General features: G+C 32.4%; 1 protein-coding gene across 1 annotated transcript; it reads left to right on the forward strand.

The window, feature by feature from the left end:
* The first annotated feature begins 11,731 nt into the window (after positions 1-11,731).
* Positions 11,732-20,226, forward strand: LOC125841452 (uncharacterized). Its single transcript, XM_049520587.1, has 10 exons — positions 11,732-11,913; positions 13,485-13,544; positions 13,636-13,675; positions 14,636-14,814; positions 15,021-15,059; positions 15,201-15,287; positions 15,402-15,462; positions 18,550-18,674; positions 19,674-19,765; positions 19,854-20,226. Exons 1-10 carry the CDS (start codon positions 11,866-11,868, stop codon positions 19,966-19,968), a joined length of 846 nt encoding a protein of 281 aa, XP_049376544.1. The 5' UTR covers positions 11,732-11,865; the 3' UTR covers positions 19,969-20,226.
* The last annotated feature ends 214 nt before the right edge of the window (positions 20,227-20,440 follow it).

A 20,440-nucleotide genomic window follows, 5' to 3' on the forward strand; every position in this document is an offset into this window, starting at 1 on the left:
TTTCCATGCATGTGGGCTATTCTTTTTCTCCACTTTCCTTCTATTAATTAATGCATATAATATAGGTCCTACTTCATATTTCCTTTTCTTTGTCTTATGACATTAATGAAAAAACAAAAAAGTAGAACCCATCATATTCTTTAATGGCAGGCATGGTTTGTAAATAAGTAAAAACGGATGGATTTTTTAAAGAGCTTTTGCTAAGGTCCAAAAAACAAAACAAGACGTACAAATTTTCCAAGCAAGTTTATCTTGCAATTTTATTATGTCCCTTCTATATAGCTTGGAAATGACCAAATTGCCCTTAAGCTTTTTTACATATGGCAAAAAACAGCTATGTTGAAAATTTGAAAACTCTCCCTCCTATATGAATAGAAAATAAGAGAATACATGATACATCAATCTATTTCCAAGCAAATCTTAGATACCCTCAAATATGCCTATTCTAGTCTTTAATAATTGAAAATAATCACCGTCTTTTTTATGAAAATTAAAATGAATTACCACATCATTCTTGACAACATTATGAATGACAAAGGGAACCAAGTCAATTTGCATGCTTTTGAGATAATTTAGTACCTCGAACAGTGAGAAATCAAAAGTCATTACAAAAGACCCCATGGTACTCCCTCCGTCCACTTTTATTTATCATATTACGCTTTTTAAAAGTCAATTTAACTAATTTTCAAAGTTAAATTAGATTACTTTAATTCAATATATTATAATTTTAAAAATTGAACCCCCTCAACCACTCGGCTAAGCTTCAGACTTGTGTTAGTGGGTTCAAAATTTAATATATACATATAAAATTTTAAAAACTGATTAAATATATATATATATACGATGTTATTTTTCAACGAAGTAGGTTCATATACACTGTAGATCCGCCCCTGATCTGGATACCCACTAAATTATCATTTCCACAGATCTCTAGACATGATTCTGTTATATGGTACTTCACTACTTCACTGGGCCCGATCGTCAACGTTGGTAGGGCTGATATAATTCGAATACTGAGATTCCCTCCGGTCACTTTAACTTTTTATATATATTTTAAATATTCCAACGTTGCCTATCAGGCCCAGTGGTGTTTGCCAGCCTTTTCTATTATGGATTGGATTGAAAATGCTGGATAAAAAAGGAAAATAAACTGTCCAGCCTATTATTAATTATTGTGATGTGCAATTTACCTTTTACTTAGTTTATATATATTTTTTTATTTTTAAAAAATTAAAGAATTCAGACAAAAATTACTGATAAAATTTAAATTATTTGACTCTCAAAAAAATCAAACGTGTCACATAAATTGAAACATCAAAAATAATAAAGTAATTTTTATATATATAGAATTAATCTGCACAGTACTAAAGTAATTTTTATTTATATATATATGGAATTAATCTACTGCACACATGACTTGGTCAAAATGGGTGATTAATTATTTAAAGTTGAATAGAAAGGGATTTTTGTTATTTTAGAGGCACATGCACCATATCCCTCATTCCTAATAAATAATATAGAATATAGAAAAGCTTTATATCTAATAAATAGAATATACAATATATTTTATGTTAGCTTGATTTTAACTTGGCATAATTTCTTTTTTAAAAAAAAAGAAACAAGTCTAATTAGATAACATGACTAATTAATTACAAATCACGATTCAGACGACTCTAAAACCAAATATCTCTTAATTGACGTGTTTGTTTCTGATTAAAAATATTTTATATAATTTATGTAATCTTTCCGTTCTAATTTATTTATCTCTTTTTTTCTTGTATAATTGAAAATCACATAAGAAAAACTACAAACATAATAATTAACAGGTTAAAATATTTAAAAGACACGTGATTTTATTTGATTTTTTGAAAAATTGTGACTGCACTTTTGTAACTTCTTAGAGTAAGAAATCACGGCTAATAAAAAAAAATACTTTAATCATGGAAATCCTATAAGTCTATTACATTAGGTTTTAAGGAAAAAAGAATAAGATAATTCATAATCACACGTCAATATATAACTTATTTTAAATTTTTTATGATAAATATTGAGTGTGTAAATTTTTTAGAATAAATAGTACCAGAATTGCCCTACACAGGGACTAAAAACGTCATTTCCACTTTTATAAATTAGGCAGACCCTAATTTTCAGCCATTCATGGTTTCTCTTTAATTTCACTTCCATTTCTCATTTGCTCTTCTCTATTAGTGAATTTCCATCTATGGATATTGTTACATTCTTTGGTAGATCATTGTCATTGATCTCTAACTTGTTGCAACTCAAATACGGGACCAATATGTTTCAACAACATCCCATAATAGCTGGAATTGGGGTAATTACTTTGATTATGTACTGTTTTGTACGTTGGTTCAAGTTGAAATACCCGGGGCATTATGAAAAATACCTCAATTCTGTTCCATTTGTTGTGAATTTGCTCGGGTTCCTCTCTATGGCATGCACCATGTCCCTCTTGTTACCAGACTACGTTAGACCACTCGTGTTTATCTTTTGTCTGCTTCTTCCTTTAAAGAAAGCATTGTATTGGATTTTGATGAAGTTGGACGAGCATTTTGGAGAGACGGAGTTTTGGATAACAAGAGTAGATCCTGCTTTGTGTTATCTCAGGAGGAGGGTGAATAGGGCAAGAAGAAACATATTTGCTTTCTAATGTTGCATGCTTTTGGCCGGTGGTGAAAAAATAACCCCCCCACCCCCTTTGGTTTTTGGGATGATTTTAGGGTTTCATTTTTCTATTGATGTTGTATTTTGGAGTTATAATTGTAAGGTTTTTCTAGGGTTTTGATATGTGTATCATGTATATATAACTTTATTTTCATATTAACTGGTAGAATATATATACATATATGATATAATGTTTTCAATAAATGGGTGCAATATAATCTCTTGGTTTAATTTGGATGTTGTTGTAGTATTTTGATTTTTGGGTTCAAAGTTGCCATCAGCCACTTGGGTTACATTGTAATTAATTAGTAGACGCGGTTAAATGTTGTAAGTGTTCAAAAAGAACAGCATGTGCTTTTGCATGATTGTTAATAGAAAAATGGAATACATTTGCAAATGCCATAGCTAGACCCAAACCACTTTTACTTTTCCCCAAACACCAGTTATCATTCCTTTTTAAAAAAAATAACAAAATTGTTAGAGTTTTGTCTTGATTTCTTAAATCATATCTAAGTTTTATTCTCTTTCAAAGGAAAATCGAAGCATAATTGATAGTATTACTTCTTTTGAAAGGAGAAGAATTTTGAAACTCTATAAATTGACAAGATTGCTAATCATACCTTAATACGATAACATTCGCAATATAATCGTTTAATGAAGGATTTCTCTCTCAACAACCTAAATTTTGTATTAGTTTTTGATATGTAAGTTGTTTGCTCAAATAATATTAATATATTATAATTGTTTTAGTATAGTTTTCTTTTTCATCTAATTTACTGCCGCTATCTTAATTTTGTAATTATAAACTTCCGTATAATGCGGTGATTATTTCGAACCCAACATAATGAGCATTTGAAATAAAAACATCACACTAATTAGATTTTCTTATAATATGTCGTTTGTCCATAGCTAAATGAAATTAACATAAAACTTTCATTAGTAGCAGCAAAAAAAATTCCATTCTAATTCTTTATTTTCTATCCTTGAAAAATAACTTCTGGTTAAGATAGCTTTGAATAAAAATTAAAATTAAAATTTTCTTGTGGACTAAAACGAGTAAAAACGCGTTAATAAAACTGGATTCAGTGTGAAAAAAATATATACCGATTAAAGAGACTTAGCTTGACTCCAATCATTGCACATGGTCGATTGTACGATATAAATATTCTATGAACAAAATCCTTGAGCCAGATAAGATCGAAGGATTTCTTTTGACGAAAAATAATATTATTTATAAATAATTAATTAAAGCTATTTTTATAACATATATTAAATCTCCTTCAACTTTTTCATGTGTTAACTCAATTATTGCATCACTTGACGATTATGCAGCATAATTTGATTAGTTTTGAATTCGATTCAGCACACTTACGTCGCTTAAGGCATAGTACTTTTAGGTTGGAAATAAAGCAATGTCCAAATTAAACAAATCATATGAACAAAATATACAAATTAGCTTATAATGTGTAGTAACTTAGTTACAAATATTATAAATCTATTCAAAAAAGGTTAAAATGGTTAATATCATCGTATGCTCAAATTTTGAAATTCTTACACCGCATTTCCAGAATGTTGGGACTTCGCACGAGAGAAACGACAAATCAGAATATCGTTATTAAAGTTAAACTTGTTAGAATTTTACCAAATTTTATCATATTTGAGTTTTAATTTTCTCTTGTTATAAAGGAAATCTCAAACTTTTATATTAATAATTGTTACCATAAAGTGTTAGGGTACAGAGTGCAAATTATTAAAATGTAATTAAATTGAATTAGGCAAAGTTGAAATTGGAATTTGAAATTTGGTTGTACGTTCTTTCGACAATTTGAGGAGACAGTTCTGACAACCATCATTAAGTGGGTAAGAATGTTACATGAAAATGCATATCATTATAATATCATATTTTGTGGGTGTAAAGGTTAATGGGATTATTAACAATTTGGCAAATTTATTTGCTGCTATGCCGCGTTACTTATATCAATGGTTAGGTTTTAATTATTATTTTTTTTCATTTTGGTGGCCAAAGAGGGCTTCTAATTTTACCGTGATAAAGGGTGATTGGATGTAAATATGGGTTAAGGTTTCCGTAAGGTTACTATCTATTGGTTTCAATTTTGGAACTTTTCTTACAGTTATCAAGTTACCATTCAAGTTTTGACATATTGAGATAGCTAATTAAATATTAAGTGTATTATATTATATGAATATCATTAAATTATGATATTGGAGGAATTAAGACTTGACCCTAGGCTTGAAATTTGGAAAAATATGAGAGTTGACATGCTAGCAAGATAAGGAACTTGATTATAGATTTGGATGAGTTTTTGGGTATAAGCTAGACATATAGTAGTATGGGTGTTGTTAGTTTTGAAATCTTATTATGATTATTTATTTGAATAGATTGTATTGATTTGGAAGTTCAGCGAAAGGGAAAGACTCAAGTCCCGAAGTGATCGTTTCATTATTTGAGGCAAGTGAATTTCTAAACCCTTGTTAAGTTCATAGAATCGTGTATTTTCTAGTGGTATGTGTTGGGAAGTAATGGGACTTGGTGATGGGTTGGCTTGTCCATATTGAATAATTCTAATGATGAAAAAGGGATAATAAAAGGCTATGTGATTAGTTATTGGTGTGTGATGTGTTGAGAATGGTTTTGAAAGGCTTACTGATTCATTGTTGGTGTTGTATCATGATTGTATTGTTGTGAATTGTGCATTGTTATGAAAATGGACATCTCCTCATTATTTGTGTGAACATGTCATTTGCATTGTTTTGAGACATGGCTGTGACAAGTGTTAAGTGAATTGAGAAAGAATAAGAAATTAAAGAGGATGTACCATTTCGAAGAACGTATCGCGCGCCGCGATGGATACTATATTTCGAGAGAAGTGCCGCGCGCCACAACAAATACTATATATCGAGGATCGTGTCGCACGCCACAACGGATGCATGGACAGATATGTCCCCCATGGGTATCGTTAGGTCAGACATGCATCACTATACTTGACATTACATTTCATTACATTGCACGTCTTTATCATTGATGAACTTGATCTTGTGTGTTGCTGATCTTGTAAGTGTCTTTCTGTGAAGTTGTGATTGATGAATAGTGAGTTTGTTGTTGAGGATAGTGTTAAAGTGTTGTTGTTGAGCTGTGTGTTATGTAAATTGTGAACTGTTAGGTTGGGTTGGTTGTATGCATGTTGTAGTTGTGAAGGTTCGGTTGGGGTGTAAGGAGTACCCGTATACTATTTCCTTAGCTTGTGTTTAGAAGTTTACTTGCTGAGTACCGTGTGGTTTGGTACTCACCCCCTTGCTTCTACATTTTTGTAGGTTACTAGCGCGGACCTTTGTGATATTTTCTCTTCTCCTTGTCCGAGGCTTCTTGTGGAGGTTTGTGAGGTAGCTGCTTGTCATTTCAACGGACCTTCTTTCTCCTTAATTATGATCTTGTTCTATTCTAGAAACAATGTTATTTGAGACTTGTATTTTCTTTCAACTTTGTTATAACACATTAAAGACTTGTACACGTAACCTAGTTTCGGAGGTTTTATTAAGTTGACTTAGCTATCCGTACTTATGATATTGGGAGATTTCAATATGTCTTACTTCCGCATAGTTTGTGATATTTGGGTTTTAGGCTGATCACTTGTCTTGGTTGGATAAGACGAGTGTCATCACATCAACTTTGGGTCGTGACATTAGGAGTATATAACTTGGAGGGAAACTTATTTGAAAACATTGCAAAAAATTTTTTAAATAGTTGTCCAATATTGATTTGACTTGGGAATTAAAAAGTCCTAAATGATGGGGGTAATTTTTACCAAATCACCATTATTAAATACTTCCTTTGTTCCTATTTAAATGCCGTCCTTAATAAAAAATAGATAATCTTAATACTACCTCCATCCAACAATTGTTGTCCACTATATTATTTTGGAATGTCCAACAATACTTGTCCACTTTATGAAATGAATAATTTTTAATATAAATAACATTGGCAAATTAGCTTATAATGTGTAATAACTCCGTTACACATATTAACAATTTAATCGGGTGAAAAAAAATAATTATATTAACAATCTATTCATTACTTGAATGACAATAGTATACAAGGAAGGTAAATCTTTCTATACAACAATTGTTGTAGCATCAATCAATTTTCGTTCGTCATTTAGCAGCTCTCTAAGCCAATATTCTTTGTTGAAAATGTCACCTAATTGATTGTAAGTGACACTGCTTACTTTATGTCTCCTTAATTCATGATGAACTTGTGTTTTTTGCTTTAATTATTGGATTCTGTAGTTTCCTCTTTCATGTTGAATTATAGGTAGCATCTCGAAAAGCACGAACAAGCCCCATCTTTTTGAACCCTCACATATCTGCTGTCGTTTCACTATTAATAGCATGTTGTGCGCCCAAGTGAGAAAAGACGGTGCAAGATTTGTTAGGTCAAAACTAAATATTAAGTCAGCAATACTTTCGAATGTTATTCCTTGTCATCGCGCAAATATTGGTGAGAATTTTATGCCTAAAAAGTCTAAGGATTCCTCCATACTTATTACCCTCCCTCCCATTTGTTTGTCATATTTTGACTTGATATGAAGTTTTTTTAGAAAGACTTTTGAATTTTATAGTCTTGCTTCAAAGATATATAAAAAATTTTTTACTAAAAATCATTTAATCTTGTGATCTTAAATGTGTCATATAAAAAAAAAGTCACTAAAAAGACAAAGAGGTTTTTTTTTATTAAAAAAAAATATGACAAACAAATGGAAACAAAGGGAACAAATATTTCTCAAGAATGGAACACTATTAAAAAGAAATAGTAATTTAATACAATGATATAATTGAAGAGACAAATTAATTTTTTGTCTATGGTAATACTCAGGATCGTTTGGTAGGCAGCATTAAAAGAAATAGTCCATGTATTATGTGCGATATTATTTAGTACTATGTTTGACAGGAATTTGAGCTATGTATAACTAATTCATGGATTAGTTATACATCTTACATGGTATTATAGGATGTACTACTAATACCTTTCATTTGGAGGTATTAGTAATACATAGGATATAATACCATGGGATATGTCTATGTAAAGACAAAAATATCCCTCAAATCATTTTAATTATTTTGTTTATTTTCTTGATTTTATGTTTTATATTTATACTAGTAAATTCATTTAAATAAATTAGCTTAGAAATTATTTAGGGAGAGTTGTTTGTTGCTAAATAAATTCAATACAATATTTGAAATGTGAATTGTTTAGCATTTACTAATCAAAGAGGTAAATATATCACCACATGACGTTTGTGATCTTAATTAATTGTATTATTTGTTGATATATATATATATAAAATTATTTGTATTTTGGACAATTTATAAAATTGCATACATATTAAAATTACAACTTGCAATAGTTATGTACAATTGTAGATGGTTTATTCGATTTTATTATTATTTACCTTTTTTTCGATTTTAAAATTAGATGGTCTATCTTTTGTAAATTAAAAATTGACATTTTGTGAGTAATCAATTTACTAAGATGACAACTATGGAAAGATAGAAAACATGACAATAAAATTGTTCTTCTCCTAGCTAGTTAGAAGGCCATATAAAAATATATTGTCTGCCAATTATCTACTTGACCCAATTACATAATAAATTCAAGGGTATAATTGGAAAGAAACTTTTTATAGAATTTTAATCCAAACACAAGATGGGGTGGGAAATAATGAGTCAAACACTTGATAAAAATAAACCTTGCATTACTAATCTCTGCACTACTAATCCATGCATTACTAATCCATATTTTACTAATCCCTGCATTATTATTATTTATACCAAACAACCCCTTAGAGCAGGGGTAGACCTAGGTGGAGTCTAGGGGATTCACCCGAACCCCCTCATCAAAAAATTACATTGTATATATAACGTTAAATTCTGATTTTATGCGTATATATATTAAAATGATCCCCCTGAAAACAAAGGATAGACTTGGCTTAGTGGATAAGTTGTTCAAGAAATCTATGTCGTGGATTTAATTCCCACGGGCAACATTTATTTTTCCTCTTTTAATGCTTTGGAAAATGCAACTTTTGGACTTAGACCTTCTTTCTTCTTTTTCATTATTTTTTCCTTTTATCCCATTTTTTTCTTTTTAATTTGTTTTTGTTTAAATTTATTAGACACATTCTTTTTAGTTTTATTTTTTATTCTTTTTATATCTATTATTCATTTTGTTTCAACGTAACACTTTTTTCATATACTAACTCGAATAACTCTCTTAAAAAATGATGAATTATATTTAACTTGAAATTGAGATAGAAATATTATTATTTAAAAAAAAAAAGGTAATTAGATGTAATTGAATGAAGAAATTTAAGTATCGTCAACATCCTTTTAAAATACTAATTTAATATAATTCATGATTTTTTTTATATTTTTAATTCTATTTTAGAGAGATGGAAACTAAACTTATTTGATTTATTCGTTATTTGTCTTTTTTTACAAATTATGATTTTTTTTTATATTTTTAATTCTATTTTAGAGAGATGGAAACTAAACTTATTTGATTTATTCGTTATTTGTCTTTTTTTACAAATTATGACTAACCTAGTAAATTGAACTTTATGAACTAAAATAATTGACGATGCTATTTATTTATTTCTTAATATTCATTATAATATTAAGTAAATCTATTCTTACACACTTTTAGAGAATTATGATGATTTTCATAATAATATGTGATTGAATGGATACTAATTTAATTTTTTTAAAAAGTGAAAAATAAAGTAAAACATTACAAAATAAAAGTATAAAAAGCACAAGAAATTTTAAGAATGCTCGATGGAGCATGATAAAAGTAGAAAGAAATGTTTAATACGATATGATAAAGTAAGTTAAATTTAGCATGATAAGGTAAATATCTTTCTTTCCCGCCTCGCTGCCTTTTTCATCATTTAATTTTCACGTGTTTTAGGAATTAACTTATGTTATACTATCAAACCACTAAAATTCTTATCAATGTATCTTTGTCCTTGATATATTTGATTAGTTTAGTCTTTACTTTTATGAACCAATGAAATATCTATGGTTCTTGTACAACAAAGATGCCGAGGGACTACTACGCTCACCGCACACTTGCATTACCACCTAAACTTCTTCTTTACGCTTTGAATCCCTTGAGCAAAAAATATGAATCTGTCACTGCCTCAGAATATTTGATTATTTTTATATTTTTGCTAGAATTAGCCGTAATTTGACTTTCATTATTACGAAATAATTGGAGAATAAAAAAAAAGTGACCCCATCACTCAAAAGGACAAGATATTATACCTTAATCTTTGCAAAAATTAAATAATACTTATATTATAATCATTTCATGTTTTAAACATGTAACCTTGTTATATACACTTTTCTCAACTCTGTTAAATCTTAAAAATATAGACCATTTATGGAATAGATTTTCTAAAAAAATAAATAAGAGTATTACTTTTTTATTAGGAGCATCTTATACTTGAGCAAATAATGTTATTTTAAAAGTATTTATATATAAATTAAGTAAATCTTATGAGAAGTGATTAAGAGTGGGGTAGAGTTGGAGCCTATGACATGAAATGAAGATACGATATATTAAAAAGCGCAAAAAATACAATTAATATAAAATATTATTTGTAAAACTTGTTTACAATCAATATGAGTTTATTTTTGTGATGTATTGTCTCAAGAGTCCAATAAGCATGAGGTAGTGAATATTTCCAATTGGTTGAATATGATTTTTATTGAGTATCTTGTACATATAGTAAACATAAAAATCAGATTTGTATATTATAACTATTGTTTACATAATTGCGCTCCATAACAAAATTTATGTTTGCTATGGAGCTTTTGATTTGTATAATTCGCTAGATACATCTAATTTTATACAAATTATTCAGTTTTGTATAAATTCATTTATATATTGTAATTTGTATAATAAGATCTGTATTTATATAATTATAAGTGTATATGACGAAAATATATGTATTTGTATTTGTATATACACTTTTCTCTCGTTTCATACAAACACAAACACATTTTATACATTTTATATATTTGTATACCGAATGGGTAATTATATATCGAAAATGACTAATTGTATACCGAATCAGATGGCAAAAAATGGAATGTTTGCTGCGAATTACAAATAAAATAAACTGTGACTATAACATTTAATTTGAATTAATAGTTTGCTATTTCATATAATTTTCCCCTATATGTATTTAGGTCTATTTGTATATTTTGGTATACAAATGGGTCCTGCATTTGTATATTTTGGTCTCTTTGTATATTTCGGGATACAAATGGGTCCTACATTTTTATATTTTGGAATACAAATGAGTCCTGCATTTGTATATTTCGGAATATAAATGGGTCCTGCATTTGTATAATTCGATCTATTTGTATATTTCGGTATACAAATGGGTCCTGCATTTGTATATTTCGATCAATTTGTACATTTTGATGTACAAATGGGTCCTGCATTTGTATATTTTGGTATACAAATGGGTCCTGCATTTATATATTTCGATCTACAAATGAGATGATAAAAAACATGGAATGTTTAGTGCAAATTACAAATAAAAGAAATTATGACTATAACATTTAATTTGAATTAATAGTTTACTATTTCATACAATTTTCCCTAAATTTAATTGTCGTTCAATTTTTAATTTTTATAAAAACTCCAATAACCAGTCAGCAACAGTCAAGGATCGACAGGTTGGACAAGTAAGACCACGTCGATGGGGATATATTAACCAATAAGGAATCGCCACGTCAATAGGAAAATAACATAGTACTATTAATTATTAAAACTACAGATAAATATTAAAAATATAAATAACTATCTATTCAATTGACCAAAATGCCGCTACTGCTTATTGAACGAGCCATTGACTTTAATTACAAAACTAAATGAAAACCAAAGGGTATTTATGGAACAATAAAATTTTATACTTTAGTATAACCTTATTACTAATTAATATCATATATTTAATACAGTATAATCCAAAACGAACCAAAAATATTTATACAAAAAAAAATTAACACCAAAAAAAGAGAAAAACAAAAAAAAGAAAATCCTAATCGGAAAATTGATCTTCCGGCGATCTGAAAATTCTGAAATTTATTCGATCTATGGCTGCCCCATTTTTCTCGACGCCGTTTCAACCTTTTGTTTATCAGGTATTCGCAAGTTTTTGTGTTATTTTTGGAATTTTTTCTCAATTTTATTGTATTTTTTTTTCGAAGATGGATCCAGGATTTGATGTTATAGAGTGTTGGTGTCATTGCACCGATTAATCTCTTTGGTGATGGCAGTATGAAATTCATAAATTTAAATTTTTTAAAATCAATTTTTATAACCCAATGGCGTGGTTTAGTGTTCAATGTTCAATGAAGTGGGTTGAGTAGCAGGAGGTAGGTTCAAATTCCAGCATAGATAAAAGGAAAATACTAGGTGATTTTTTTCTCATTTGTATCATATGGAATTAGTATGAGGTGCGTGTGTGTCCTGCGGAATTAGTCGAGGTGAGTGCAAAATTAATTTGTATATAGTTGGAGTTGGTGGTTGAGGTTTTTTTCTTTTCTTTTGTTCTTACTGATTGAAATTGTTTCGGCTCGAGTGTGTAAAATCTGTTGGGTGGGGTGGGGGGAGTTTATGTAAGAATCAGGAATTGACAATGTGTATAAAAATGTTAGAATTTGCTTTTTAGTTGGGAGAAGGGTTAAAAGAATGGAACTTTACAGCTTGAGAAATCACATTGTGGGGAGAAGTTATGAGTTTGGTGTTTTGAAGAGTTTTTGGGAAATGCTAATATTTGTTGGATGAATTAGAATGGATATAGAGGATTTGTGATGCTTAAGTGATGATTGATATGTTAAAGGGTGTCCTGATAGAATCTCATTTTATTTGCAACGGTAGTTGTCTCAACTTACAAACTGTCCCTAGTTAAGGTTCTGGATCATCATTGGAAAGTGAAATTATTAACTCGCGAGCTAAAGGATATGCTATTCTGCCGCTGTCCAGTTACTTATAATTATTGAGTGTCCATCATAGAAAATTTGGAAACTATGTGTAATATGATATGCGTGCTTGGTTTTGTCGCTCACAGTAAAAAAAAGGAGATATAAATACTGTAGAAGGCAAAGTTATAACTTGGTCTGAACTAAATAAGTTATTAGCAGTCCCAGATCGGTAGTGGGATGAGTAATTGATCACCTTAATATGATTTTGGGAAATCCTCCTGCGTGAGCTAGCATTTTGGGATGAGTCCGGTCATTGTCCATTTTATATCATGGTATTAGAGTAAGGCCCATCTCAATTATTTTTTCATTGATTTTGGGCCCCCATATTATATTGTCCACACTCCAGTTTACTAGGTCTGGATGTGAGGGAGAGTGTTAGAAGTCTCACATCGATAGTGGAATGGGTAATTGGTCATCTTATATGGTCTTGGGAACTCCTCCCCCATGAGCTAGCGTTAGGGGATGAGTCAGCTCCAATGTCCATTTCTTATCATGGTAATAGTGCAAAACCCATCCAAATTCTCCTTTCCGATGTTGGACACGCATATTAAATTGCACATGCATCAGATGTCCAACGCTGGGTGTGAGGGTGGGGGAAGAGTCCGGTTTGAGCAATCCTCACCTCTTGAGTTAGGCTGAAGAATCATAACATAAATAATGAACCAATTCGCCCTTCCTCTGTCTACACAAAGCTATATCCTGACCATTGCATTATGTTTGTGCTGTAGAGTCCGCAAGATGCTGTAACACCTTTTCAAATTCTGGGTGGTGAAGCTCAGATCGTTCAGGTAACCTCACATGCAGTTTGTCTTCTCGGTAAGAGGGAAACTTATTAAGTTCTGATTATATTTCTGTCTCTTTTCTGTATATATGTTTCAGATTATGTTGAAGCCACAAGAAAGAATTATTGCAAAACCTGGTATGTTGCTAATCATGTTCTTATGTATTCTGCTTTTGCATCCTCTGGATGCCTTTATTAATGAAATTACTTTACCTGATCAAAACAAAATATTCTTTATAAGGAGCCTGTTGCTTATCAAACTTTAGTCCTTTTTTTAAAAAAGAATAACCAAGGTGTTTGGGCCAGCTTGCGCACGCACACCTTGACTGCTTGAGTTAGTCTTACAATGAACATGATGTCAAATCTCCTCATTTTGCCCGACATACTGATATTAAAGAATGCATGTTGGTTTGGTTGTAAAGTCTACAACTTAACCAACTAGTGAGCTGATATTGCCTCAACTCTCAAGGGTGTACAAGTATGTGTGGAGTACGTAGAAGTTGTTGACTCATAGTTGCTAACTACTTTTTTGGGATAGAAACATTTACTAAGTCTGAATTTGGAAGGTTACATTACACTGTTTCCACACTTTATGCAACAGAAGACGAGCATTGCATGACACGAAAAAATTTGGTCTAATATGTGTCACTTAAGGAATAGGCTTGCTTCTAGAAGGTTGTCGTATTGAACCACTCACCCCTAACGAATGGTAAACTGTCTGTTAATTGTGTCAATGTGCTTGTATTTACACATCATAGTAATTGGGTCATGCCCCACTAATGCTTGCTGTATTTACTGATTTGTCTTGAATGCTTAACAATTGGCCAGGTGTATACAACTGGTTTTTTTTTGTTTTTAGTCTTCCATTTTCTTTCCTCTGCCTTTTGGGGGTGGGGGTGGGGGAGGAGGGGAGATATATTGCCTCAGAAAAATGTTAAGTTGCCATTTTATACATAGAGCACTGTATCTTATCAGGTCATATACTTTTGCTCAAGGATATTTAGTATAACTTAATCAAAATACCCACAAATCATTTTAAAATTTGATATTTACTACTCATTCTTAACTGACTTACGGGAATCTTCGAATGCTTTGCAGGGTCCATGTGCTATATGTCTGGTTCCATCCAGATGGAAAATGTCTATGCCACTGAAAACGAAGCAGGTGTCTGGCAATGGCTTTTTGGAAAGAATACTACAAGCATAGTTCTTCACAATACAGGTACAACTGATGGGTTTGTTGGAATTGCTGCTCCTTCTCTGGCAAGAATCCTCCCGGTTCGTTCATATCCAAACTATATCTTTATCTTGTTTGGTTATTCAATCTTCTATTATGTGCATGCTTGTGTGTATCAATCCAGAAATTGGTGATAAATATTCTTTGTTCTTGCTGTGGGGCATAGTACACAACTGTTAGCATATATGATTCTGTTTACACATACTATTTGTGGTTTGTTTTATTCTAATTCATTGTTTCCCTACAGATTGATTTAGCAAAGTTCGGAGGTGAAATCTTATGCCAGGTAAAGATAATTCTTTATCTTTCTTTACTTCCCTTTTGCGAATTGGTTCTCTTCCTTTAAAGCAGCACTCCTGTTTGTTTACACGCCTACCGGTTAAGTATGCTTTCTATCTTGACATGACTGTAAGATATTATTTTGTAGCCAGATGCATTCCTCTGCTCCATTAATGATGTCAAAGTCAGCAATGCCATTGACCAAAGGCCACGTAACCTCGTGGCAAGTGCAGAGGTGAGATGACTGAATTATCTTGGCTTAAATATCTGGGCATGAGTTTCAGCCTTACTGATGTTAATTGCTACAAACAGGTTGAGCCTTTGACTGATATGCTTGTAACATTTCCAGGGATTCTTAAGGCAGAAGATATCGGGCCAAGGGCTTGCTTTCGTAGTTGGGGGTGGTTCTGGTATGATTTTGAAGCTCACTTCACCAATAAACGTAGAGTTTTATGGAAATATATTAAAGATGACATGCCAAGAACAGATGATGGGTATTCACTTTCATTTTGTCTTATATGTGCTTGTTTGAGCCAAGCCAGCACCCTGCCACTTGAGAGAGAAAAGGGAGAAAATGTGGAGGGTCCAATAACCTGTAGAGTTGTCTGACACCATTCAATGAGATTTTATTTTGATCTATATCGGCGATACCAATAGGCTAGGAATATGTTTTAGTCATATTTTGTATGTTTACTTTAGGTCCTATGGTTTTAGAAGTCTTTTTGTCACACCTCAAATCCACGTGACAGGCACCCCGGACTTTACTCGGCCCGAGCAAACCAACCCATCTAATAATCCCTGCTTATGCACCTAGATTCATGAATGCGGAAGCGTTTTGGAAATCCCAAATCCTTTAATTATTGAAAACCATGCATGAATACAACCATTGAATCAACCACTTTTCATTTGAAATGAAATATTCATAAAAGTACTAAATTATCATGCATGCATTCCATATGAACAATCATAATTACGATCCGAAAGAACTACCACCGTCTATGGAACTTCTATGACAAGGATTAAGCTAGTCAACCAAGACAGACCCCGACGACTCAAAGAATATCACAGTCTAAGATCCACGAGAAGTAAATGGAGTCTCACCAAAACTATCCAATTGGAAGAGGTGGAGTTTTCCTAACCACATGGCTCAGGATGGTCAACACATAATCCTGAAATCAAAAGCTGAATGGCCAAAAGGCCTAAGCTCCGCATGCTTAGTATGTCTCATATGTTTCCCCAAGAAGTGAGACAAGATTTAAAGAAATCGAGTGATATGTATATTGATTGATATAAGAAAGAAGCATTTATATCAATTCTTAGTTTAAACAATGAAATAAATATCAAAGTAAAATGTATCTCAAAATCCTCATTTCTTAGCATTAAAGCTTAATCATAACAACCTTTCAGGGACGCCCAATGGTTTAGGCTTGGGACTTCCATGTTGGAGGTCTCAAGTTCGAAACCCCTTGCCAGCGAAAGCAAGGGGTTTGCCTTCTGGGTCAAGCTCGCCCAGTGCGAATTACCTTTCATGTATGGTTTGCGCGCTACTGCATAGGAGCAAGGGTTTTACCACGTGCGCACCCAAAGGGTAGCGGCTGCGGGTTTTCCTTGTCATCAAAAAAAAAAAGCTTAATCATAATCACGTGAGATTTTATTATTTACCTGGAGCGCCATACCGACACTTGCATAAATAGAAACAACAACTCTAGGTGATCAACCTAGTCATAAATATTTGACCTACTTGTCTGGGCGGCTTCCTGTATTGTTGTACAAGTCAACTTAACCTCAGTACATCAAGCAATGATCATTTTCCCTCTCAATAGGGGACTTTGTCCCACAAACCTTGGAATGTATACCTACACCGGCACATGTAGTTTGATGTGCAATCTCAACCTACTCCCCCACAAGCTAGGATTCACCTTATACCGCTTCCGAAAATCAATTCAACAATATGAAAATTGGGATAAGCTTCAAGAGGTAGTAAGTTTCAACATTCCTCGAATCTCTTTCTAAATCTTACCCCAAAAGATCCAATGATGTCAATGATTCCCAGTCTACATATACAAGCACACATATATCAATGGCGCGTCATGACCAACTAAGCCAACTAAGTGTCCAATGCTTAGGCCCGACTTCTCAAGTCTAGTAAAAATCCATATGCTCACCATAGAAGTTGATTCTTGAGTTTTAACTCTAAATCTCTCATGTCATACTCAATAATTGGAATGCTTTCAGCTTTAGAAGGAATAGCATTTAACTAATTTTCACCAAGTCGACACTATCTATTGTCTTTTTTGCTTAACCCAATAATGGCGAAAAATCATACATTCTATGTCTTGCTTAATCCATGAAATACTTGGTGTTTCTAACTAAAGAACACATCAATAATACCCCTATCATCAATAAAATGGAGAAAGAGGTCAAGAATTTACCAGGTTGAATCTAAAATTCAATGATGACTTGGTGTTATGGCTAGTATTTAATACTTGAATGCCATCCATAAATGCACAAAGAAACTCATTTAATGGGGATGTAATACCATTGACGCTCCTAAAACTCCCAAAGCTTAAACAATTTTTGGTCCATTTTTCTCTCTCCCTGATTACCATTATAGATTTACTCTGCAGCAAAAATTAGTCCTTGTGCGTCACACAACAAACACAGACATATCCAGAAATAATCTTTGCCTCTGCGGGATATCTGCTCAACGCCAAACTTTGGTTGTCAACGTGCAGGCGGTGTTTCCATTTCTCTATATTCCATAGTTTACTAATTGTCTGTCTTTAGAGAAACATTGATTTCAAATTTGTTTCACTTTGCATTTCATTTTGTTAACTAATACATTCCCTCATTGTGACTTCAATCATTACTAATTAATGATCCCAACAACTTAATAACATGGATTCCTTCATTTAATCCCAATACTTATATCATTGATATTCCAAGCTATATCAATGTTATATACAAGCGTTCTCATGACTTTGTTATACTTGTGCGGGTCCTGCATGACCCAAGTTCGATTAAATTGCATCCTTCAGCTTGAAATTAACCCAAATTAATTATAGAAATTCACGGGGATTCACACTTTTAACCCTATCAAAGATTTTAACGCCCACAAAAAATATATGAACTTCTAGTATTTATTATTTTATTTGTAAAATGTTTGCCCGAGATAAATTTAAATGGAGAGACATGGTAAGTGTGGATTCACCTACCCGACTTGTTTGTAATTGAGGCGTAGTTGCTATTGGTCATCCCCACACAAATGTGATTCTATTTTGGGAAATTCTTTCTTGCCTTCATGTGATTCAGAAACGTGACATGTCTTCACTGAGCTAGTACTGGATTCTTGGGGGAATCAGATGGTTAAATAAGAAGAATGCTTGGACTACTTTCTTATTCGAGTTATATAAGAATATAAGATTAAGAGGTCTTCAAATATCATAAGTTCTATTTTCTGATTCCTTTCTTTGACAAAATGTGTTTTTCTTCCTCAGTTGTACAGAAAAATCTTGAGGTGGGTGAGGTACTTGCTGTTGATGTGCCAAGTATCGTTGCATTATCATCAACTGTCAATGTTCAAGTGAAATACAATGGACCCATGAGAAGGGTGGTATTTGGGGTATGTTTTCACATGTCTGTTTGTTTGATATCCNCCCCCCCCCTCTCATTCATCCTACCTGTTTCTTGCTGGACAATATTCAACAATTAATGAAATCTGTATTTGTAGTTAAATACGGATGTATCTCCTTACTTTCTTTTTGGTGCAGCATGGCTTCAATTACTTCTGTAGAAGCTATGTTTGATTTCTTTAGCGGATTACAAAATATGTAACTGTTGCTAGCTGTTCATACTTCTCAGCATTTTCTTAATGCTAGCAATCTATAATACTATCTTTTACTGATCAAAAGAAAAAATTCATCAATTAATGTTTCAAAAATATTATCCTAGCTGTTTCTTTCTAGATAATAGTCATCAATTAATGATTTAAAAATCTCATTGTATGTGAATGTAATACCTGTGCTGGGCAGCAATGTTTTGGAGTTTCGTGTTCGTTACTCGTCTTGCAACATCTTTGCTCATAACAAAAGTAGTATTCAACTTAAAAAGGCAGTTGGACAATGAGAAGCCAGGGGTCAAATCTCTGTAGAGGCAAAATAAGTTAGATGATATTTTCACATATTGATGAACAGAGTTGACACCTGTACTGGTGGAGAATGGAGAGGTTAGTTGAGATGCGCAAGTTATCCCTGATGCTATTGTTATCACCTAAAAACAAAAGGAAATTAATGCCAGATATCATTTCTACCAAAGTGGACAAAAGAAACAATAGTGTAATTTTTCCTTTATAAAAGATCAGATTGCCTGCAAGTTTCTTGTACTTCCTTCCATTAGTATGCAGAGTTCGATACTTTTTTAGCTGGTTACAGTAAAATTACTTGAGTTCTCTTTATTACTAATGATTGAACTAATCTGACTTGTGAATATTCGTTCTCTATGAAAATATATGCTGTTGTCTTCTGCTTCAAGGAACTAATCGGACTTGCATCTGCTGTTGTCATTTGTTATTTGGTTTCTGAGGTGATGGTCCTAAGTCCTAATAATATCTGTACCATTGCAGAATGATAATCTGGTGACAGCTGTCCTAACGGGGCCTGGTATTGTGTTTATTCAAAGCATGCCTTTTCATCGGCTTTCACAACGCATTGCTAGGTATTTCTTCTTGCAGACAAAAACTTGTCAAATTACTAGGCTGCTTTCTGCCAACCAAATTGACAATGTCACTGTTTCACTGTTGCAGGGCAGTAACGTCTCCAAACATGAGGGACAATCCCAAGTTCTTCATTCAGATAGCAATTTTCTTCTTTCTAGCTTATGTTGTTGTTGTGTCATCATTGATCTTGACAGACATTTGAGCCTCCTTCCATCTTCACAAAATTCTGTAGATTGTTCATCGTGACCTCTCACCTTTTTTGGATCGACGTGCAACTTGAATGTTAATTATAGATATAGAGTAACAGTAAGCAGGCTCTGCAGGGTTATGACTGTTTCTCAATGGTGGCATAGTTTGGTATAGAAACTGTAAAAGCAATGGAAAGTGGTCAGTTGTATAATGTATTCGAAACTTCCCATCGTAGCTGGAATGGTTTTTCTGGTATGAAAACCGCAGAATTTGTCTTTGTCGAGTTCCTTATGCTGTGATTAGTTTCTGTTGCTAGTAATGTTTTTCCAATGTGCCTAGCTTGTTTATACCTGAGCAGGGGATGGAATATATATTTTTGGGACTATCTGTTCCTATTATGATGGTGTGGCTGAGTTGGGGTAAGATGCCTAAAACAATTTGTGTGTGGGGGGGTGTGTGTGTGTGTGGGGGGGGGGGGGGGGGGG

Source organism: Solanum stenotomum, chromosome 10, assembly GCF_019186545.1.
Source record: "Solanum stenotomum isolate F172 chromosome 10, ASM1918654v1, whole genome shotgun sequence".
Classification (NCBI taxonomy): Eukaryota; Viridiplantae; Streptophyta; class Magnoliopsida; order Solanales; family Solanaceae; genus Solanum; species Solanum stenotomum.

Coding starts and splice junctions, on each gene's coding strand:
- LOC125841452 (XM_049520587.1), top strand. CDS start 11,866: ATGGCTGCCCCATTTTTCTCGACGCCGTTTCAACCTTTTGTTTATCAG. Junction 13,545..13,635: donor GTGAAGCTCAGATCGTTCAG/GTAACCTCACAT, acceptor TATATGTTTCAG/ATTATGTTGAAGCCACAAGA. Junction 18,675..19,673: donor TGAGAAGGGTGGTATTTGGG/GTATGTTTTCAC, acceptor GTACCATTGCAG/AATGATAATCTGGTGACAGC.